Source organism: Tyto alba, unplaced genomic scaffold (assembly GCF_018691265.1).
Source record: "Tyto alba isolate M040663 unplaced genomic scaffold, T.alba_DEE_v4.0 Super-Scaffold_10, whole genome shotgun sequence".
Classification (NCBI taxonomy): domain Eukaryota; kingdom Metazoa; phylum Chordata; class Aves; order Strigiformes; family Tytonidae; genus Tyto; species Tyto alba.
In genome coordinates this window covers 29,160,869-29,183,622 of record NW_024881262.1, presented here as the reverse complement: position 1 = coordinate 29,183,622, position 22,754 = coordinate 29,160,869, and the positions used below count along the sequence as shown (strand labels likewise).

General features: G+C 53.3%; 2 protein-coding genes across 4 annotated transcripts; both read left to right on the top strand.

Moving 5' to 3' along the window:
* The first annotated feature begins 117 nt into the window (after positions 1–117).
* Positions 118–5,609, top strand: FBXO45 (F-box protein 45). Its single transcript, XM_032992528.2, has 3 exons — positions 118–444; positions 648–1,004; positions 3,025–5,609. Exons 1-3 carry the CDS (start codon positions 169–171, stop codon positions 3,208–3,210), a joined length of 819 nt encoding a protein of 272 aa, XP_032848419.2. The 5' UTR covers positions 118–168; the 3' UTR covers positions 3,211–5,609.
* A 10,133-nt stretch (positions 5,610–15,742) lies between these two features.
* Positions 15,743–20,352, top strand: NRROS (negative regulator of reactive oxygen species). Of its 3 annotated transcripts, XM_032992494.2 has the most exons (4): positions 15,743–15,880; positions 16,633–16,746; positions 17,313–17,436; positions 17,675–20,352. In XM_032992494.2, the coding sequence occupies exons 3-4, from the start codon at positions 17,329–17,331 to the stop codon at positions 19,640–19,642; spliced, it is 2,076 nt and encodes a 691-aa protein (XP_032848385.1). In that variant the 5' UTR covers positions 15,743–15,880; positions 16,633–16,746; positions 17,313–17,328; the 3' UTR covers positions 19,643–20,352. The 3 variants fall into 3 exon arrangements, with proteins under 3 accessions (XP_032848385.1, XP_032848387.1, XP_032848383.2); XM_032992496.2 differs by lacking the exon at positions 16,633–16,746; XM_032992492.2 differs by lacking the exon at positions 15,743–15,880 and having other exon boundaries at positions 16,388–16,746.
* The last annotated feature ends 2,402 nt before the right edge of the window (positions 20,353–22,754 follow it).

Genomic DNA, 22,754 nt, shown 5'->3' with positions numbered 1-22,754 from the left:
GGGCTGCGCGCGGCTGTGATGGCGGCGCCGGGTGCGCGCGCCCCCTCCCCGTGAGGGGCCTTCCCCCCCCCCCCCCCCCCCCCCGGTCCCGCCGCCACCGGTGAGGGGGAAGGGGCGGCCCGCCCGGCGCTCGGGGAGGGGGGGGGGGGTGGGGGGGGATCGGAGGAGATGGCGGCGGGCCCCGGCGGCAACGGAGCGGGGGGGTCGGCAGCGGCGGCGGCGGGAGGGCCGGGCTGGCGGTTGCCGGGGCGGGTGCTGGAGCTGGTCTTCTCCTACCTGGAGCTGCGGGAGCTGCGGAGCTGCGCGCTGGTCTGTAAGCTGTGGCACCGCGTCCTGCACGGCGACGAGAACAGCGAGGTGTGGCGCAGCTTGGCGGCCCGCTGCCTGGCCGAGGAGGCCCTGCGCACTGACATCCTCTGCAACGTGCCCACCTACAAGGGCAAGGTGAGCCCGGGACCCCCCACGCAGCCCCTCGGGGACACCCCTCCCCAGCCCCTCAGCACCCCCACCCAGCGCTGGGGGACACCCCCCCTAGTAGCAAACCGTCGTTGCAAACCGAGGCTGGTGCGGTTGGGGCGTCTGGAAAAAAAACAAAAAAACATGACAGGATTTTATCTCCCCCTGCCCTCCCTCTTCTCCTCCCCTAGGTCCGTGCCTTCCACCACGCCTTCAGCACCAACGACTGCTCGCGGAACGTCTACATCAAGAAGAACGGCTTCACGCTGCACCGCAACCCCATCGCCCAGAGCACGGACGGGGCGCGGACCAAGATCGGCTTCAGCGAGGGCCGCCACGCCTGGGAGGTGTGGTGGGAGGGCCCGCTGGGCACCGTGGCTGTCATCGGCATCGCCACGAAGCGGGCGGCCATGCAGTGCCAGGGTTACGTGGCCCTGCTGGGGAGCGACGACCAGAGTTGGGGCTGGAACCTGGTGGACAATAACTTGCTGCATAACGGAGAGGTGAACGGCAGTTTCCCCCAGTGCAATAACGCGCCCAAATACCAGGTGAGCGGGGCTTGGCACGGGCTGGAAGCTCTGCCGTGTCTGATGCGGCTGGCTGTCAAGAACCTCCTCCCTCGTGTGTCCTGGCTGTCTGCTGAATTTCATCCTAAATGCCCACTTACGTGTCTCTTTCCCTTCCCCGCAGAAGGCAAATGACTCCACCTTGTGAGGCTTTTCCCCCCTTCATTTAGTGCTTCCTCGGGCTACACCTCTGTGTGCTCTTCAGTACGCCTGACCCTGAGTTGTTTTTGCACTTTTATCTCAAATACCGAGTGCGAAGCATGTACAGTGGGTGTCTGTTTAGGCACCATGTTGCTTTTTGAAATAAAAGCTGAAAAGACTGTTGTAGCTTTCTGAAGTAACGACTTGCCCCCACAGCAAGGTGAACGTCTGTGGTATTTTACCCCTTTGTTTTATGGTAGTGTGAGCAGAGGTTAGAGCTTAGGTAAGAGTCTTCCTGCAAAAACCTGCAGCAGCGCTGAGTGCTGCTTGTTTGCTCGCTGGCAGCGTTCCCATAGGTGACATCCCTTGGCTGGGATGATAGGTTCAGATAATTTCAGGTTATTAAAGAGCAAGTGCCGTTCCACCGTTTTGTCCATGTAGAAGTGTTTATCTTTGTTCTTCTGGCTGCTCGCACAACTACATTTTGACTGCTGGGTTTCCTCACGCTACGGCTGACGCTGTATGCGTTATCATTTCCGTCTCATAATGGTGGGGTTTTGTATGAGTATTGCCTTATGGTTTGGTTGGGAGTGAAGTTCTGTGAAGTAACTTGTATCTCATATTCCTAAATTTCCTTTCACTGCCAAGCAATGCCAACTCTCTCTGAAAGTTATACCTGCCCTTTTTGGGAATAATACCTCAAATTAGTGTAATTAAAGAGATTTTGGTCTCTTTGCATTTGCATGTTCCCTAGCATGCAAATTGGGTCGGGTTTCTGCTGTCCTTGCCTAAGACTTTCTGCAGCAACAAGGTGAGGAAAGGTTTTGAAGCCGAGAGTCTCCAGCTCATGTGGGGACTCAAAGGTGAACGCAGTTGCTGCTTTCTTTGTACAAATTGGTGAGAGCTCAAATTGGTGGTCCTTTGGAGTATTTTGTGTTTATTACGCCATGTATAGTGATCTGGTCATAGGAGACATACTTAAAGGGAACACATGTGTGTGTTGGTTAGAAGAAAAATGTGTTGGCTGGAAGAAATCCCTAGCATTGGGGCTGGCTGGTGAAGAATCGGAAGTTTGTGTGGCATCCTGCTGTGCTTGCTTGCTGGTGTCTGGGACTTCTATTTATGTCCAAACTGATGTGTACTGGATAAATGCAGGGAGCACCATGCATGCCTGGATCTGAGCCTCTTGCTGTGTTCAGTGTTGGTTTCACTCGTGTGTGTGTGTGTGTGTGTGTGTGCATATATATATATATATATATATTAAAAAAATAAGTGTGAATATATATATATAAGGTTTTTCACACTTACTTTGTCTAAGCTTTGCACTGAAATTTCCTTCTGCCTTGGTGAGGGAATACCTCTGTCAGCGACAGCACCTGCATAGTAGGTATATTTTGTATGTGGCCCTTGCCTGTCTAAAATTGTCTTTAAAATTGCTCTTTACAGAGACACTAGCTCGTTGACAGCAACAGCTAAATGCAGAGGTCAGGTAACTTGGAGGCTATTAGGAAGTTTCCAAAACTCTGCAGTATTCTGAAGCATGCGGCATGTAGTACGCTCACTCTGGGTGCTCTCGCAAGGTTCATATGAGCAGGGTTGTGTTTATTACCATGTAGGTGGGTGGTAGATACAGGCTGCCCACTGGAAATGGGCAACGGAAGTACTCAAGACCCTATTGCATTTGAGTGAACGCGAGAAATTCCCATCGTAAGAGTAATGCAATCATGAGAAACAGGAAGGCCTTGCTCTAAAATTATCTGTTGCGTTACATGTGGGCTATGCCTTATTTTTGTGTCGCCATTTGAATATGCTGACTCTTTTCTATGTTTTTTTTTTACTCCCCTCTCCTGTCTGTTTCCAGATAGGTGAAAGGATTCGAGTTATCCTGGACATGGAAGACAAAACACTAGCGTTTGAGAGGGGCTATGAGTTCTTGGGAGTTGCCTTCAGAGGACTGCCAAAAGTTTGCCTGTATCCAGCAGTGTCTGCTGTCTATGGTAACACAGAAGTGACTTTGGTCTACCTGGGAAAACCTCTGGATGGATGATGTGGATTGTTTCGTTGGGACATCGAGATGTGGATGATTATGAGGACAAATCTGCATGTTGGTTAGAGGGAAACGTGTATTAGAGGAAAAACAAAAAAGTGTGGGTGTGTGTCCAAGACCATCGAGGGAATCACACGGAGTTTTGAAACGGAGGACCAGCCATACTTCAGGAATTGTGTTACATTTCCTCTTTCTACCAGGCCAGACAAATCCTCAGGGTTGCAGTTGGTTGAGTGGGAAGCTGACACATGCATGATGCAACAGATTTCATTGCTAAGATTGCAGTGTGTGACCTCAAAATATTTAAGAAAGGATTTGATACAAAACTGCTTGAGGAAATGAACCTGAGATTTGTAAGTAGCGTGTTTTGTGAAAGACTCCCATTTTAAAACTGCTTGTTCCTTCCCTTCCCTCCTTTGGGCCAACGTGGGTGCCAGAGGAGAGTGAGTCTGGTTGGGTTTTATTTACAGTTTTTAACATACTGAGAAGCATGGTCTGTCTGGACTGCCCTTCTCTAGTATAAAGATACAAAACCTGTGCAGCTATTTTTAAGTGTATTTTAAGGGTTGTATATAGAGAACATGTTGAAAAGAGCAGATAAAAGAAAGGGTTTGCTTTATTCTAACTGGGACATAATTTCTTAAAGGGAAAAAAACCCCACTACACGACATCAGAAAATACACCTCAGACAGGTATATAACATTCATGTTAGTGTACTTCAGTTGCATTGTAAAGCATTTTGGGATGCCCTTGTGGAGTACGGTGCTACGTTGGGTCATTTTCTGTGAAAGTTTCCAAAGCTTTATCAACAGTTTTGTTCTCTGTAGGAAACACAACACGTTTTCCCCACAAGTTCCCTTTTGCCAAAATTTGCAGTCCCCTTTAGGAAAGGAAGCCGCAACACAGTGGCGAGCTTGTCTTCCTTTCAGCATCAAAAATGCCAGCTTTTAAAAGAAGTCTTATGCTTTCTAATCACTGTTGTGAAATGTTTCAAAATAATGAGGAAGGAGCATTCAGTTTCTGAATCCAGACCTTGTTTTTCAGCTTAAATGGCTTTATGGGGCTTCAAGACTTGGCTGAACCTTTCCTTAATTAAATAAAATCCCCCAGTACCCAAGGATTCACCTGCCCGTTTTCAGTCAGGACGAGTAAAACTCTCACCAACCCTTTGATGGGGATTCTGGATCAGTTTCAATGTTTGGGCTTTTCACTTGCACCGGTTTTCTAAAAACCATGTACAGAGCCCTCTGGCGTGTCGGTGTGCTGGCATGCGCCGGCCGGGGCAGCTGTGAAGCCGAGGGGTGCAGTAATGAGGGACTTTCTGGTGAAACCGCTTTCCTCTGAGGTTGAAAGGTCTGTAGGGAGCCCCAGAAGGGCTTCTTGTAATAGGGCATTAAAATCTGTAAGCCCCGTGGCTAGCTCTCGACTCTTGTTGGTTGATGTTTCCTAGAGCTGCCTGAACTATTTCAGAGTTGGGCATCCTTTTCAGAGAGGGAGGAGGAAATGGTTATACAACCTCTTTGTGTTTTTTTTTTTTTTGTGCTAGAGAATGTGAATTGCTTAATATTGGACACTGGCAATGCTCAGAGCATAGGAGAGAGAGGAATTCTTCTTAGGCTGTTGCTCATTTTCCATCCGCCCCCCCCCCAAATAACTCGAGTGATGTGAGGGGAGCGGTGCAAGCAGGTGAGCGAGGCTCCTAGTCTGCTGCTGCTGAGCTGTCCTCGGAGTGCTTTTTACCCAAGTTCTGCACTGGAACAGAGTGTATGCATCATTACCATTTAAAAGGATTTTAAAGTATTTATTTGCTTTGCGTGTTGTTTATTGCTTAAAGGTAATGTCGAGGGTCGTTCCTCTTGGCTGCGTTAAAGAAACAAAATAAGCAGTGAGAAATTAAGATATTTTAAGTGATGTTCAAAACAACCGGATAAACGATGTGGGACAGGCGTACGAGTACCTTTTGGAAAAATCTTACAAGCATTGATTGTACCAGACTGAAAAGTATGTATCTGCATAGCAGAACCGTGGGGCATGAAGTAGGGAAAGAAAGGAAACAAAACTCTGTCCAATTTCAGGAAATAAAATTGTCCCCGAGATGAACGTATTCTCAGTGTGGTCCTGAAGGACAGGACCTCTGTGCTTGTTCATGAATCCAATTAGACGCAAGTAAACCCTGAGAACTTCTGAGGAGTTTTACTCACAAATTGAGATTGATTTCCATTCTTCAGACTGTGTCTTACCCTATGAATAATTTCCCTCTAAATTAGAAATGCTGAAAGTTGAACATTCCTTAAGGGTGGGTTTGCGGGGACTCACTTATGTAAGGTTATAACTTATTCCTGGAGACCAATGCTGGCTGTACAAAATATTAAAATAAACTCTGCCATAATTCAGAAGGATATATTGGTGTGGATTGTTGTAATGACATCTGTGGTGTGGCGACAGGAAAAACGGAGTAGCAGTTTGGTGCACCAAGAGGATGGAGGTGTTGGGACTGTGTGATTTGCTGCGTGACTGCTTCAAAAGAGAGAATCTGATGAGTGGTTAACAAGGACTTGAAAACTCAGTGGTCTAATAGCCATGCTTGGGAGATTGCACCCTCTGAAACTGGGATGCTCATGCGTGACTGTGGGAAAAGGGTTTTTCACTCACTGCTGCGGCACTGAGGTGCTGCCTGCCCAGGTCAGCTTTTCAGCTTCTCTAATTCTTTAGCTTTCTGCATGGAAGCTCAATGTTTCACGGTGATTTTTAGGAAGAAGTAGGAGACTCTGGTGTGGTTGTGAGCTCCAAGGCACTTGCCAAACTCTGCATCAAGAATTTGCTTTTAAGTGGTAAACTTTAGCTAGCATCTCTGTGAGCTGCTTGAGGAGTGAAGAGGTTTGATGCTGGCTCTCCAAACATGTAGAATCACTTTTTCTAGCCTGAGGTATTTCAGAGCCAGCTAAGCAGCTGTTTGAAGCATTTTCCCTACCCTGATTAGGGATTTAACTGCTTTGGTCAGGAGGAACACCAACTCTTCATAGCTCCCATAACAGAAATCAATCAGATTCACAGGTCTTGGCTTCAGAATGCTGCAGGACATCCAGAATGTTTTCATAACGGAGCATTTTGTCTGTCATTTGAATAAAACTCAGAATTCCTTGTGGTTTAAGTGTGCTGTGAAATCTGTTGGGAGCTTAACGGTTGGTCACCTGATCTGGTCCTGTTTTTATGTCTGAGGAATCAAAGAGCTCGACATGACGGTTTGTTTCAGGGCAGTCTGTTCTCGGTGGCTTGTGTTGGCCTGAGGTCAGTTACGTGACTGCTTTTTCTGTAAGAGGACAGAGATGTTGCTGGAACAAACTAATAAATCAAGGCAGCATGGGAAACTCACCCTGGTGGAGATATTTTCTTAAATGGTTTTTTTTTTTTTTCCCCCCACTTAAAATGCAGTGGTGAGTGTGCATTTTTGGGAGTCCTGTGTGTGCCTTCTACTAGCAACTGCCATTTGGTTTTGTTACTTTTGGCCATGTTTCAGGTGACAAAACTAGCCAGGAGCAGATGGTCTTGATCCTGTGGGCTGAACTTGCTACCTCGGGTGTAGCTGGAATCTTCCCTGCCTGCCTCTGAATCCGATAACAACCTGGAACATATTAGCTTTTCTCACCGCTTACCGATGATCTACATTTTAAAATTTCCTTAACACATGGGTGTGTTTTCCAGATGGCTGCCTCTATTTTTTTTTTTTTTCCTCTTCCATTTTCACTGTGACGATGACAGCAGCGATGAATTAAAATAACGCTCAGCCTGATATAAGTTTTGTACGACCAAACTATTTTTCTTTAAGTGTTTGAGAGGTAACCGGCCTTCAGTCGTTCCTGAACCTGTGTATTTCAATACAGATATTTCAGTCCTAGCTAAATCTTTACACATTATAAATAGCTCTGGACACCGGCAGGAACACAGCTATAAGTGCTGTATGTGCTGCCATTCTCTGGAACAGCGCCAGTTCTTGCACAATACAGATAATTTGGTGAAATCTGTAGCCAAAAAACAGCATTATCGAAATCTGCTCTAGGATCTTTTCTGCATTTACAAAACAGGTTTTTAAATGGATAGGTTTTGATTTCTGTAAGTGATAGGAGTCCACCTCACACTAAGGTGTAATTCAATTGAAAGGAAAATTAAGTGAGTGGTAAGTGAATACAGAAAGCTTTTTCTGCAGTGATACTGAACCTGTGAATTTATACTTTAAGCAGCTTTTTTCATACTGCTGCATGATGCTGTACACGTGTGACTTCCAGATGAATTCTCACTCCTCCCCACAAGAGGGCAAAGTTAACAAGTGCTGTGAGAGCCTAGACTTTGACTATCCTAAGTGTTGTGCAAAATAAATGTTTAATGTGGAACCTTTGCCATTAGCATTTGCTTCCTGTCCTCTTAAAAAACCAAACCAAACCAAAAAAACAACTCAAAAAACTCCCCTCAGCAAACAGATGATCGTTGAGAAGTGGACATAGATCTTTTTAAATATTCATCTGAACCCTTGAGCCTGAAATTAGGCTGAACAAATCTTTGCAGTTCGGAAAATCATTTTCACTGACAGCAAACTGAGCTGGGACTCCAAGATCACGTTAAAAGATAGGAAGAGATTTAAGAGGCTTAAACAAAATATCACTGTTGCTGTTCAAGGTCTACTTTTTCCCTGACTTGCTTTTTTTCCTCTTTTTGGCATTTGTGACATTTTGGCATTTATGACCAGGAAATAGTAATATCATCAAAAGATTATCTTTAAAAAAAAAAAAAAAAATCCGTTGCGGGGGGGGGGGGGGGGGGGGGAATCACTGAAAAGGGATTTAAAAATCAAACTTGTTGTATATTACAAGTGTTGTTTGTTCTGCAATTCTACCAGCTCAAGGACCAAGGGTGTCTTTTTACTTCCATGCCTGCACTTGCATATTTGTTGTGAGCTAGCTGGAGTTGTTTCATGTTTGCTTGATTAATTTTTTTTTTTTGAATCCATATTGTTCTACCTATGTTAAAAGCTGTATTTTTACCTGCAGGCCATGTTTCAGTGGAGAAAAGTATGAAGGCATAACTTTGCCTGTTCTTGTCTTTTGCATAGTATCTGATCTTCTTGAGAGCTCCCTGTTTCTGCAGCTAAACCTTTGGTAATTTTATCCAGAAACAGCAGGAGCGTTGCTGTGCGTGCACATGAGTGATGGGACACGCAACCTTTATACGTCTGCAGTGTTTTAATGCTCAGGATGGCCACTATGTCCCCAAATATTTTACTGTATGTTTTGCAAAGTGATTTTTTTTTTTTTTTTTTAAATTTTATTGTCCTTTCTTGAACTTCTGATTTCAGGCTGTGAACGTGCTCTTGTTTGTATGGTTCAGTCCGCGCATCTTTAGAGGCACGCTCCAAAGCCAGGGCCAGATGGGAGAAGGGCTGTTTTACAGCAGCGTGTAGGCTACAGCTCCAAAATGCCATTCTCCTCCAAACGTTCGAGCTCAGTTACTCACCTGCAGCAAGACACGCTGGCATCCTTCGTCCCTGATGTCTTTGTTTAAAGCAGTCCGTCCGCTTCAGCTTGCAGCAGGTGAGTTGGAAGTTGAGGCAAGACAAAACCTGATCAATAACAGCAAGCACAGACCTATTTTCAGCACGAGCAGGTGAGCACGTGCTGTGTGTATGGGCCTGCTCTCCGTCGCTCAATCATGTGTTAAATCTGAGAGCGGGTGGGATATGGGCTGTTCTGCATCCACAGAACCTCCACGGTTCCCCATTACAGGTAACAAACTGCTGGTTGCAGCTTCAGCTGCAAGGAAGACTTCAGTGATTGGAGACTGAAAGCCTGCAAGTGAGTTATTAAACCAAACTTAGGAGGTTTTTTTTTTTGTTTCCTTAACATGCTCTGCTTAGAAGTAAGATGTATCCAGTTGCTTCTAAATAGTTTGAGAGTGAGCTCCACCAACTTCAGCATGTGACTTAATAATTATAAAGTGCTGGACAGGCCTGCCAGTAAGGAAATGGATGTTGACCAGAGTGCTTATTGTATGATATTCCAAATACTGCAGTGTTTAAAGCTTTTCAGTCTCTGTCTGCCACTTCCAAATCACCTTTTGGGGTTTTTTTTTGTTGGCTTTTTTTTTTTTTTTGGTGTTTTTTTACGGTGCTCAGGTGACAGAGAATGCTCTCCTCACACTGGATGCCATCTGACATTGGGCACCTGAGCCCTTCTGCAAGGTCTTGTGCAAGAGCAGAGTTGGAGGGTAGGATCTCATGCTTTGTAAACTGCCAACAGGGTTTTTTTTTTTTTTTTTTATCTCAGCTTTAGCGTAGGATTTTGTCTTATTCCTGGAAAAATAACTGACACATGCAGAACTAGAGCAGAGTTGGAACAAACGTTAGCGGGGCTCGGGAGAGTGTGCAGTGTGGAGGTAAGGTGGTTTTGGGTGTCAACCTGTGGCCCAGAGATCTCCCCCCCCCCCCCCCCATGCCGTGTGCCTCTGGCGCACAGCTTGGTTTTACTGGCAGACCGTTAGCTGCTCTTCTCGGAAGAAAAATGGAGTACAAGAGGGGAAGATCTACTTTATTAATCGATGCATCTGTTTGAACTTCTACTCCCTCTTGCATTCCTGTGTTAATTCAGGTCTCAGGCTGGGAGGTGAAAGCCTGCTTTGAGTCGCCCCCAGATACAGCTGTGGGGATGAGGTTTCAGATACAACAGCCATGTCACCTTCGTGTTAGAGTTTTTGTTTTAAAAAGACACAGAAACTTATATCCTGACAGGTTTTTTTTTTGGTTTGTTTCCTTAAGTGAGAGCAAGGAATATGCCCTAAGTGCAGGAGGGTGTTCCAATCCTGAAGCCCTGCAGACTGGCTCTTCACTTGTCCCTAAAGTATCATGTTAGGAAGGAGGGATGCTGAGCCCCGTGGCTGGAAACCTGGGAAAGGAAGACTTTGGAGTGTGAACACTTTGGCTCGTTTCCAGCCCTGATTGCAGTCCACCTTGCTTGTGAGAGAATGGCATGCAGCAGGGACGTTGGCTCTCCTGGCTGGAGGGGAAAGCTGGGTGCCATACACTCGAACTCTGTAAGGAGCTGAGAGAGTTTCACTTCCCTTCGCATTAATGACAGAATTACTCACTTCTCTTAAGCAGAACGGCAGCAGGAAGAAAGGATGTGTGACTGCAGATGGGAGTAGTTTTTCCTGCCACAATTTGCATTGCTGAATGATGTCATGGCAGTGACTTGTCCGTACGTTCTCCTTCTAGTGACTTGGAGCATCCGGTCCTGACAGTTTTACGCTGAAAACGTGGGTGAATGTGCTGGAGTAGGTGGGTCAGGGGGTTTTACTGCTTTTAATGGTTTGTTTTATTGTACAGTACAAAAATAAAGTCAGTTTATCCACATCTGGCAAGCCTGTGGGAGAACGTTGGGGCCACACTTTCAGGTCTAGGTGCAACCAGAGACCAAACTGTAGATGCAAGCAACCTGGTTGTGGGGTTTTCCAGCTCTTGGGGAGATCTAGGAGGAAAGTTCCGCTGTCTTCTCTGGCTTCAGGCACTCGCTTCTCCTGCAGATGCATTGCAAGCAGTTCTCTAGAGCATCTGGACTTCCAGTAGCATCTGTCTAAGATGGTGACCCGTGAGGGAGTGGATGGACTTGGCTTCCAGTTGCCACAGAAATACAAAGCTCTGCTACTTCGACATCTGATGCGACTTGCTGCGAAGAGCTGGGTGACCTGGATGCTCCGCCGCTCCCCGAGGAGGCAGTTCGCGTCGGCGTGGCGGTGGATCCCCCGTGCAGACCTCAGACCCCCAGCCTGGGAAGGGTGGGTGGGCGAAGGCTACGAGCGGCGCGCGGGGGCGGGCTCGGCCGCGCGTCTGGGTGAGCAGGGGGGGCAACGAGATCCCTTCTTGCGGCTCTCCCTTGGGCAGCCGGCTTCCTCCCTCCGCGTTTGCATCTCGCACGCTGTCGGACGTGGGAGAAGGAAGAGTGGTGGCTGCAGGGATGGAGCTGCCTGGGCCGGACCTGCCCGCGGGAGGGGAGCTGGGGCGCAGCCTCTCCCCCCGCCGCCGCGGGGATGCGGGAAGAGGCCGTGGCCGAGCCGCTGACCAGCTCCCCTCTTCCCTTCCCGCACAGCACTGCGCTCTCAGAAACACTGTTTTGCTTCCTACTAAGACCTATTCCTGCCGTTCTGAGCCCGGGGGAGGATACTTGCACCTTTTGGAGACCAAAGGGTCACATTTTCCACTATGAACATTTTCCACTGCTGTGTGGCACCTGGTTGGCGTCCGGGTCCTCGGTGGAATGTCCTCCAAGCCCAAAGGGGTCACTTTCCCAATTGCTGGCAGCTCACCTGGGTCCCTGCAGGCTCGCTGCATGTTGTCAGCCTGCTGGGGTTATTTCCTTCCCCCTCTTCCCTGAGCTCACACAGCCCTGTTGCCTGCAGGTGTCAGCAACTAGCGTGTCCCTGCAAAGGCCAGCGAGCAGGCCCTGTGCCTGGCTCAGAGCAACCCAGAATTAATCCTGGCTTCAAAGAAGTCGTCTGCTGTGAGCCCCCTCTTTCCCTCAGGAAACCTGGCAAGAGCTAGGAGACTCCTGATGGCTGAAAATGGTGGAGCAAAGGGGAGCTTGGGTGTGGATAGCTGGGTAACCTCCCAGAGCGAGAGCCTGCGGGGAGCACGGGCTGCTGCTGGAAGGGGAGTGGGAGCGGGGTGGTGGAGTCAGCCCGGGGGGGGATGCTGTTGCTACAGGAGGGGTTCCCATGCACACCAGCCGCTGCAAAACCATTAGTTCAGTGACTAATGTCAGTGCTAGCACGCGTGTTTCCTTGGAAGAAGACCGAGGGTGCCTAGGTAAACAAGCGAGCAGGTGGTTTAGCTACAGCTGGGGGGTGCGGGGCGGGGGGGGGGGGGGGGGGGGGGGGGGGGGATGAGATTTTTGAAGCTGATTATAAATTGCTGATTGCTGTCTCTCGGTTTCCCCTGCAAGAAATCCACTGAGGGGGAGCTGTGCTTCTTGCAGAGCTCCGGTTCTGCGGCAGCACCGGGGCTGTAGAGGTGCCCGTGCCTGCCTACATCAGTGCGTCCGCGCCACCCTGGGATGGGACGCGGCCTTTGCTATTCCCTGGGGATTAACTGGGTGCACTCCCATCAAGAAATTCGGCCAGGTGACCTTCGAGAGCTGTAGTTTAAAGTTCAGCCCTCCAGCTGACCGTTTTAGCTTTTCCCTTTTGGCCAGGTAATGAATTATCTTTTCTTTTTTTATGTTTAGAGCTCATCGTAAACTAGAGGCAATCAACTTCTGAGATACTTCAGCTTTACTTGTTTTATCCAGGGCAGGCGATTAAATGAAATAACTTCTTCACTTGTGTCTTCTTGATACATTTGCGCTGTCTGTACGCACTCCGGCCAAGGAGCAAATGAAAATTTGATGTGGGTTTTAAAGATAAAATTTGAATTTTCCTTCGTTTTCACAGTCCTCGCTGACCACAGTGCCCGGGAAGGAATGGCTGGAGGGAGATGCTGGTCTTCGCTGTGTGGCCACTCCTCGCTTTCTGATGAGGTCCAGCAGGTGAGATGCTGCTGTGACAGAGCCGATCCCTCGGGCTTACCTAATATTTTCTGTAATGCTGATCTCAGTTTCCCATGAGCCTGGAGATCATGATGCTTCTGTAGGTATTTATCTAACCCTTCACAGGCTAATTTATCAGAGCAGCTGGTTCTTCTCCCTGCCTCTTTTTCCCTTTGCAGGGGTGCTTTCTGCATCCTCTCCTTGTCAAGCAAAATGCTGGAGACCGAGCCAAGCCAGAGGCTCTCCAGGGATGCTTTGTGCCGTCATCCCTTGCGGAATGACTTCTTTGATTCTCTCCAGTTCTCCATCGCAGTGGGAGTAGAGGAAGCCCACGGAGAAACATTTCTGTTTCACTTTGCCCCAACTCGCCCGGGGCTGTGGTCCTGCTGGTCTGTGAACCATGAGTGACCTTTCTCTTGGTGCTTACACTCCGGAAGAAATCACGTTTCCTGCAGCCAAACAAGGGGCACACTGAGGTGCCACGATGGGGTTGCTACTTTCTGCTGCAGTTTCTCCTGTCCCCATGGGGTCCCTGGGGTGGGTGCAGCACTCCAGGGGCAACCCGAGGCTGCCCTCTCGTTGCAACTTTTCCCTTGGTTTGTGCTTCACAATTTGAGGGTTGTTGAGGGGGGAAAAAGGTGGTTTGGAGAGAAGAGAGGGGTAGGAGGAATGGAGGAAGCTCCCTGGGTGTAAAACCGTGGGGGGGTTCCTGGTTGTCTCCTACAGCTGCAGGAATTGCAGCTGCATGTGTGGACACGGCTGCAAATGGCCGATTCTCCTTCAGTTTAATCCACTTGTGCTGTTGGGCTGGCTTGGAGCTTCGTGAAGAGCTGATCAGACCAGTAGCTCCTGGCAGCTCAACCCCTATCCCTTCACCATGCTGATGCTAAAAAAATAAATAAAAAACCCTGAGAAGCACACATTCGGTCCTTACTGGGAGGGGGCCTGCGGCTGCTTGAGGGGAAGAAGAGGGGAGCAAGAGCAGCAGCTTTGGGATGTTTTCAAAACTATCGGGCTGCAGGATGTGGGGAAAGTGTGAAATGCAAGGCTGCTGGCAGCTGCCCCGGCGCGGAGCCGGCGGCCGCTCTGCGGGAAGTTGCTGTCACAGGCGGCTGCTTTTTTGGGGAGGGGGGCGGGGGGAGTGAAATGCGGTCGGGGCGATGAGAGGGCCCTCCCATCCCACGGTGCCCCGGCAGCGAGCACCTTCGCTGCTGGGGAAAGGGGGTTACGCTGCCTTGGCTTCGGCTGGGGATGAAGCAGAGGATGAAGCGCGTTGTTTTCTCTCCGAGCCCCTCCTGGGCTGGGGAGGGGGGGGGGGAAGCTGGTTTGACCCTTGGGGTGTCACCTTGTTTGGTGGCACCACGCGAAGGAATCTCAGAAGGTCTCCCCGGGGGCCTCCAGCTTACCCAAGAGTGGAGTATTGCCATGGGTAAGGATGCTCGAGTTTCAGAGCTTCAGGACTTGCCAGCCCTGGGGGTGAAATCCTGCGTCTCCAAGCATCAGAGGAGTGGTTTTGGTGCGGGTTGGGCTTGGGGCAGGGTTTTGGGGCTGAGGAGTGGGTTTGTTAATCATCGGCCGGGCTCGGCCCTTCATGTGACCTCGAGCAACGCCACGAGAATTCTGCCCTGCCGCGGAGCTTCTGCCATCTGCTCTGGCTCACTGGGATGAGGAGTGCTTCTCTCTTCTCCTTCTTGATTCTTATACTTCAAACTTCCTTGAAAATGGAGGAAATGAAACCACAGGCCTTTTTCATGAGTGACATGGGAGAGCTCAGTGTCCTTCCAGAGAAGAAATGAAATTTAAGGTGAAGGCAGAAAAAAAAAACAAACCTCCCCACTCACTTCTGCTGGCCGGTGCCTGTGATGTGGAGCTTGGATGTTGCAGGGATCTGTGGATCCCACCGGGCAGGGTCCTGTTGCACAGCTGAATCATTTCTCCATAGTTTTGAACCCTTTGCCAGCTAGGTAAATCCAGGCAAACCACTTTCTCCCTCAGCAGCTGGATTTGTTGGGGATTTGGGAGTGCATGAGGACACTGGCAGAAGGGGAGAGGGCATGAGGACATGGAGAAGGGAGACGGAGAGCGGGGGAAGATGGAGGGGCCTCCCAGTTCATATTGCCTTGGAAATGTGGATTTTTGTGTCTCTCTCTGCCTTGGCAGTTGTGGGAGAAGACATTTACGCTGACTTTCACGTAGGGATGGGCACCTGAGAGGTCCCTGCGTCCAGATGGGTCTGATACGCACCCTGACCGCTGGGTTTGCTAAAATCCTGAGCAGCCCCACAAGAGACCCCAAGGTCTGTGGGCGGTGGGATTTGAGCGTGGTGAATCTCACCTAGACCACACGAGGGGCTGGGCGCTGGTGTCCCGAAGTGGGGACGCAGAGTTTTAGGGGTACGTTCAAGCAAGGGGCTTGGGAAATAACAGCACCTTCTTCTTGCCCTGTGGGAACCGCATCCCTTGGCTCCTGTCGAAGCCCCTGGGGTGGGTGCTGAAGGCAAGCAGGAGACGGGAGGGACACGACGGACATAGGTGCCGTGCAGGGGAGTGCTGCCCAGCTGGTGGCTTCTCCCCAGCCCTGGCAGGGTTGGTGGCATGGCCCTGCGGGCAAAAAAAAAAACCAACACCCGTGGGGCACTCACTCTGCTGCCCAAAACCCTCGCTGGGGTTTTGCTGCTGGAGCTGTGCAGAGGAGTCATGGCACAAGGGTTGTCCCCAGTGCTGGTTTGCTCCCGGGAGCAGCGGGAGAGCCAGGAGCTGTGTGACCCTCGACGGGGGCCGGTTCCCCCCCTGGGGCATCCGCCTCCCTGCCTGCCCAGCCCCGTGGTTCCTTCTTGCTGGTGGAGCCGTTCGGGAGTGCATGACCCGGGTTGTAAGTGCTGAGATCAGTAAGCGAAGTGCCTGGGCCGCGCTCTCTGCCTCCATGTGACTGCCGTTTCCGTTAGCTCCTTCCGCAAAGGCTATATTAGTGCTAAGCAAGAAAACGGGTGGGAGAGAAACCCGGCGGGTCACACCTACCCTTGGCACCCAGAGCCTCCCCCCCCCCCTCCCCGAGGGGCCGCCAGCTCCACGATGAGTCGTGGCAAACCCTGCGTGCCACCTCACGCGGTGAGTAACTGCCCCCTGGTACCTTAGCCGGGGAGGGGAGGGGGGGAGCACAGAACCCTGCTGAGGGTTTTTGGGGACACCCCCCGCCTCCCCAGCCTTGCCAGCTTGAAGATCTGCGGTGGCCGTGCGGCACTAATGCCCACGCTTGTAAGAGCTGCGGCTGCGTGGGCCGGCGTGCCCCGTGGGGAGCGTGGTGGGTGCTCCCGGACTTCTCTTGCATGTGGGCAGGGGGTTTCGTGCCCGTGCTGCTGCCCACCCTCCTGGCCAGGCAGGCGCCGTCCCCGCAGCCCCAGCGAGGATGGAGGAGCTTCTGATGTTGGGGGGAGGCCAACGGCGGGTGGCAAGGGAAGGCTGAGCTGGGGGAAGAAAAGCGTGAGCTTCTACGGAGGGTTTCAAGGGCTGAAGGTGAGCTGGAAAGCCCCCGTGTTGTGGGTGCAGCGAGGACACGGCAGGGTCCCTCTCGAGCCACCGTGCCTGGGTGCAAGGCGCTGCTGAAGGGTGCCGGGAGGGTGCAAGCTGCTGTGCACCAGCTCCAGCCCGGGGAACGGGGGCTTCCTCTCCATCCCCACCAGATTGATAAACGCCGCTTCCATAAGACACCAGTTTGACACTTTCAGCTCGCACGAGGAAGGAGACAACCCAGGATGTGCCCCCCGCTCCCCTTGCGCTGCGAGGCTCTGGCTACCTGGGCTGCCAAAAATAAACACGCTCCCACCCCCCCCACCCCCCGCCCTCCCCATTTCTTCTTCAAGCACTGGCAGTTATGAAAGCGCTGCTTGCCGAGCCCTCGCCGAGACCCTGCTGCTCATTTGCCTGAGGTTCAGCTTTTCCCCAGATGCAAATGCCGTCAGCTCCGGTTCCACCAAGTTAGTAACGGGGCACCTCGTGCTGGAGAGCGTCACCTTCCCCGGGGAGGATTTCTGGCAGGGGCGGGTGCCAGCAGGGACTCGGTGGTGGTTGGGTCAGTGTCCCCCCCCGGGGGGGGGGGGAGCGTTTTGGCACTGGAGAAGGGGGGGACACGGGTCCTGGCTGGGGCGGGGAGCCGGGGGGGGGGGAAGCCTCTGCTCGAGGGTTACGGTTCGGTGGCGTTTGCGAGCAGCTGTGCAGCGCCGACGGTGCCTTTCCCGTGCGCGGGGACTGGGCTGCCACCTCCCCGCCCCTTCTCTTCTCCCGCCCTCCACGCTCTCCTTGGTGGACCCCCGCGAGGGTTCTTGCTTGGGCGGGTGGGCTCGGTGCCGGGGCTCTTCACCGCGGTAGCCCAGGTCTCGTGGGGAATGGTGGCTACCACTATGGCACGTCGGGAGCCCGTCGCCTCTGGGTGGTCCCTGGGGCACCTCCGCTGCCACGACGGGGCTCCCCGGGAAAATCTGGGCCTTTCGGGATGAGCGGTCTGCAGCTTTTGACCTTCTCACCTCTGTCTCCACCGCTGCAGGAGTGCCGCCGCTGAGATGGAGGCCCCACTCCCCGGTCTCTCCCTGCTTCTGCTCCTCCTGGCAGCGGGATGGGGAAGCGGGGCGGCCGCAGCCTGGGCAACATCTCCTGGTGGCTGCGAGCTCGTAAGTCCTCTCTTGCAAACCCTCACCTTTCCGACTGCTTGGTCCTGCCCTGCCTCTGCATCTCCAGACTTTTCCCCTTTCAACTACTGTCTTAGTTTAAGGGGTAGACTGGGTGCCGAGGCTCTAGCCATAGAGCCACCTCCACCATCCTCACGCTGCTCCCCAAACTTCTCCTGCCTCATCTCACCCCATCTCCTGCCTCTCAGAGCAGCGTTACAGATCCATATTTTTCCTTTAGGTGCAGAGCACCGCCGACTGCACTGGGAGATGGCTGAGATCCGTCCCAGGAAACCTTCGGGGTGATACCGAGGAGTTGTTGCTTGATGAGAACACTATCCAGGTTCTGGGCAACACCTCCCTGCTCTCGTACCACCAGCTGCGGTGTCTCAGCCTGACCAAGAACCGCCTGGAACTGATCGAGCCCGGCGCCTTCCTCAGCAGCCAAGGCCTCCGCACGCTCTCCTTGGCAGACAACCTCCTCTTCACCAACTGCTCGCTGACAGCAGCTTCTCTTTCCGCTCTGCCAGCCTTGAGGACGCTGGATCTATCCGGAAACCGCCTCACTGAGGACATGGTATCGGTTTTGGTCTGGAACCTGTCTTCCTTGGAGTCCTTGTCCGTGGCCAGGAACATCATCATGAGGCTGGACTCGTCTGTCTTCACAAACCTGACACACCTGTTGGAGCTGAACCTGGAGAAGAACTACATCTTTGAGATTGACCAAGCTTTCGAAGGGCTGCAGAGGCTGCAGAGGCTCAATTTAGCTTACAACTACCTCCCATGCGTGGTGGAGTTCGGCCTGACCCAGCTCAGGGTGCTCAATGTCAGCAACAATGTCATCGAGTGGTTTCTGGCCCTGGAAAGCGATGACCTCTTTGAGCTGGAGGTGCTGGACCTGTCCCACAACCGCCTCCTCTTCTTCCCCGTGTTGCCCCGGCAGAGCAAGCTGCACTCGTTGCTGCTGAAGGACAACGAGATGAGCTTCTACCAGCGCCTCCCCAACGGCACATCCCTGGCAGACGTCACGGTGCAGTTTCTGCTCATTGATGGCAACTCCACCAACGTCACGACGGTCAGCCTCTGGGATGAGATCTGTCACAGCAACCTCTCCTCCCTGCGCCTCCTGGACATGAGCCAGAACCAGGTCTGGTACCTGCCGGAGGGTTTTCTGGCCCAGATGCCCTCCCTGACCCACCTGAAGCTCAACCAGAACTGCCTGGAGACGTTTCACCTGGCGGAGGGGGACCCCTTAGCCATGCTGATGGAGCTGGACCTCAGCCAGAACCAGCTGGAGGAGCTGGGGGCGGAGGTGGGCGCCGGGGACGTCCTCCCCAACCTGCAGCTCTTCAACCTCAGCACCAACAGGCTGCGGGCGCTTCCTCCCGGCGTTTTCACCTCCAGCAGGAAGATCGCTACGGTGGACCTCAGCCGCAACCGGGTCGACCTCTGTCCCCAGCCAGCCCTCGCGGGCGAGGCGGAGAGTCCCCCCTGCGTGGACATCAGGGGTGTCAAGACCTTGACTCATCTCTCCTTGGCTGGCTGTGGTCTGCGGGGACTGGGCGGCCACCCCTTCCAGGGGACGTCGCTGATGTACTTGGACCTCTCCGATAACCACCAGGCACTGTCCAGGGACCTGGGGTGGCTGCAGGACCTCGCTCTGACGCTGCGGGTGTTGTCGCTGAGGAACACCAACCTCTCCTCCGTCGCGGTGGACTTCTCGGCCTTTAACAGCCTCGTCCGCTTGGACCTTTCGGGGAATTCCTTGCCCGTCTTCCCCACCTCGCTGGGCGTCCTGAAACTGCGCAGCCTGGACCTGCGGGCCAACTGCCTCCCGGCTCTGCCGGCGGACGTCGCGCGGACGCCGCTGGGCAGGAGCCTGCGGGAGGTCTACCTCAGCCGAAACCCCTACAACTGCTGCACGCTGGGCTGGTGGGACTCCCTGCAGCAGGTCGAGGGCTTGCACGTCCCCGACGGGCAGGAGGTGACGTGCAGCTACGCCTCCCGTACGCTGAGCCCCAGGGCGCTGCCCGAGCCCGTCCTGCGGAGCTGCCGGTGGCAGACGGCCGACCTGGCGCTTCTCTACCTGGTGCTGGCTCTGCCCACCTGCCTGACGCTCCTGGTCGCCATCGCTGTCGTCTTCCTCACGCTGAAGGAGAAGCTGCTGAAAATGGTGAAAAGCCGGTGCGGGGTGTCCAGCCCTTACTGATGGCGGAGGAGGAGGAGGAGGAGGAGGAGGAGGAGGAGGAAGGGCTCGGGAACAGCGAACGAGAGCGGGCGGTTGGGATTAGAGGCGATAACCCCTCCGGGGTGGGTGGGATGGAGAGCTGGGCGGCTGGAGGACCAGGGGGTGCTGCTGGTCCTGCCACGGATCCCCTAAGGGTGCGCGAAGGGTGCGGGGCTGCGTCTGGTGATGGAGCCTGGGGCTGTGCTGGGCATCCTCAGGGGACACGTCTTCGGCAGAAACCTCCAGCTGATGCTGGCGAGAGATGAGCGGACGCAACGCCAAACGCCTCTTGGCAGGCAGGACACAGACCGTTTCCCCCAGCACTGTTTTTCCCCACCTTCAAGCAGTTCCTTTTATTTATTCACCTCCCCCCCCCCCCTCCCCCCCCCCCCCGTACCCAACTCGCTGCTGCAAAACCTCCTCCAGGTGTGCAACCGGTCTCCACGAAGCGCCCCGGGCTGGAGCAAACATCACGTGGGAGCTGCGAAGGGTCTCCGTGCCCGCAGCTTCCCACGCCGCTCTTGCTGGCACCGGCAGACTCACAGGCAGCCCTGGGATAAAAGACACATTTTGGGGCGTTGTTGATCGGTTAAACCACGTTCCTGGTTAGAAAAAGCCCATTAAAAATAGCCCAAGCTGCAACGATATAAAATATTGATTGAAAGACGGGAGAATAAATTATGTCACCGGTAGTATTTTATTCTCGATTTCTTTTTCTCCAGCAACTGCTGGATTAAACAGATGCAAAGGTGATAAAATAAGAGCAAGCCTTCCTGCTTGTTGCACAAGCCCTGCTCTCGGGGGCTGCTGGCTCCAGCGGTATGAGGGGGTTTCCTCCACCCAGCCCTGCCCGCAGCATGAACCGTCTCTCCCGTACCGGCACGCCGCTACCTGGGGAAGTGCCGCTTTGTTCCTCGGGGCCGGGGGGGGTTACTGTGAGTGGAAATGAGAAGCGATGGTGGTTTGTGCTAACTCAAAAAAGCCCTGCTGAGAACCAGAGCGGCTTTATTCCCCTGCCGCAGTTGGGATTTTTTTTTTTTTTTTTTTTTTTTTTCAGGGAAACGTGTGTCTGAGTTGAATGTGAGGGCGGGGTGCGGGGAAGCGAGCGGCGGTGCTGGCGTGGGCACGCTGGGGGCTCGGCCTTGCTGGGGCTGGGGTGAGCTCAGCGGGGCGTGCTAGGGGCTCGAGGTGCTGGCCCCAGCATCATTCTGCCTTACACTGGAGTTGTCCTGGGAGGGAGATGCGTGAGGCCAGGAGCCATGCCGGGGCAGGCAGCATCCTCCCCGGCGCGGGTCTGGGGACGAGGGTTGGGGCCGCTGGTGGCTGCTGGCCGCGCCGGCCTGGAAAAAACAGCGTAGGTTCACCATGCCAGAACAGCTCGCGGGGGCCGAGCACTGGCAAGGCTCTGGAAACCCAGCTGTCGAATCTGCCTCAGAAAAGGCTTGCTTTCTGCCCCTATTTTAGACCGAAGGAGCCCAAACCAAATCAGGCCCCAGCTGGGGAATCCCTCAACCTATTTCAGCCATCCTTTTGCCCGTAAGCTGCACGCCCAAGGGACGACAGCGACCTATAAATACATTCCTGCGCTGTCTTCCGTCGGGCCTGTGCCAGCACCGGGTACCACAGTCACATTTCAGTGTCTCCCCGCTGGCAGGGTGCCCCTCTGAGCACCCCTCTCCCCTGGGGCCCTTTCCCCCTGCCGTGGGTCTGGCCTCGGAGGGTGGATGTGTGCGCTTCCTCCACCGCCGTGGCCGCTGCTGCTTCTCCTTTTGGTAGGGGGATGTGGGGTTCCACCGCACGCAGGTAGGAACCCGGGTGCCTGGCACTGCCTGGGGTGTGGCTAAAAAGTGGGTGCTGTTGCTCCTATTGAACCAGTGTGAGGGACACTCAGTGCTTCTCCATCCCAGGGGGTGTGATGGGCTTTGCACAAGAACGGGGGCACGGTGCCCGGAAAGCCAAGGCTCTCCCGGAGCTGGGTCGTGCAAGGGATGTCAGGGCAACAAGACTAGCTTCCATTTTTAAGAGTGGTTGATGTCCTTTCAAGGCTGCCGTTCATCATCTTTGCAAGGTCGTGGCGATTACGGGAGGTCCTCAGCGACTGGAGAAAGGAAAATGTCGCACCCATCTTCCGTAACGGCTAAAAAGACGTCCTGGGGAGCAACAGGACGGTCACCCTCATGTTGGGGAAGCCGTGAAATGTGCTTTCTTGGAGCGTATTTCTAGAAGAGGGTGGGTAGGAGCAGTGAGTGTGGATTAACCAAGGGTAAGTCACGCCTGACCAAACTGCTCGCCTCTCACGCTGAAATGGGTGGATTTGTAGGCAGGGGGAGAGCAGCGGGTACCATTTACCTCAACTTCAGCAAGAGTTTCGATATCGTGTTCCGCGACGTTCTTGCACCCAAGTGAGGATATCATGGTCTGGAGGGGTGGGCAGCCGGGTAGGTAGAAATCGGCTGGATGATCAAGCAGAGAGGGTAGCAGTTAGTAGGACTCATGCTACGGGGAGGCTGGTGAGAAGACACCGAGGGTCGGATCTGGGCTCTGTCCTGTTTGACGTCTTTGCGATCTGGAGGAGGTCCTGGAGTGCCTTTGGGTCGGGTTCACAGGTAAGCCCAAACTGGGAGGACCGGTTGAAACTGGGTAGGGCTGCCGTCCTGGAGGAACGGGCCAGCAGGAACCTCACGATCCAGGGAGGTGATGAGCAGCCCCCCTCAACTTGGCACCCATTAGTCCCCACGCGGCCCTCGTGCGCGGAGGCCGGCCGTGCCCGGGGAGTGGGGTGCAGGCGACACCCGCCGAGCCCTGGCAGGAAGAGCTGGGTGCAGGCTGGCCTGACCCCGAGGCGGGCAGGGTGTGGAGCAGAGGTCCCCATGGCACCCCTCCCACCCAAGTGGGGGATCTTTATATGCAATTCTATATCTTTATGTTGCAATTTTTGACTGGAAACAGAGCGAGGCCTGTGCCAGGGATCCACACACCCCTTCTGTTCCCGGGAGAGTTGAGTCAGGCTTTATTTTTTAATTTTCAGCAAGTGAGTCACTGGCTTCCACTTCTCTTCTGAAGACTCCCTTGGACAAATGTAAACTCGCTCATC

What these genes read in the sequence shown, in the direction of transcription:
- FBXO45 (XM_032992528.2), top strand. Translation starts at nt 169, where the DNA reads ATGGCGGCGGGCCCCGGCGGCAACGGAGCGGGGGGGTCGGCAGCGGCG. An exon ending in TGCCCACCTACAAGGGCAAG is followed by an intron (nt 445 to 647) that starts GTGAGCCCGGGA and finishes CTCCTCCCCTAG; the next exon opens with GTCCGTGCCTTCCACCACGC. An exon ending in ATAACGCGCCCAAATACCAG is followed by an intron (nt 1,005 to 3,024) that starts GTGAGCGGGGCT and finishes GTCTGTTTCCAG; the next exon opens with ATAGGTGAAAGGATTCGAGT.
- NRROS (XM_032992496.2), top strand. Translation starts at nt 17,329, where the DNA reads ATGGAGGCCCCACTCCCCGGTCTCTCCCTGCTTCTGCTCCTCCTGGCA. An exon ending in CTCCTGGTGGCTGCGAGCTC is followed by an intron (nt 17,437 to 17,674) that starts GTAAGTCCTCTC and finishes TTTTTCCTTTAG; the next exon opens with GTGCAGAGCACCGCCGACTG.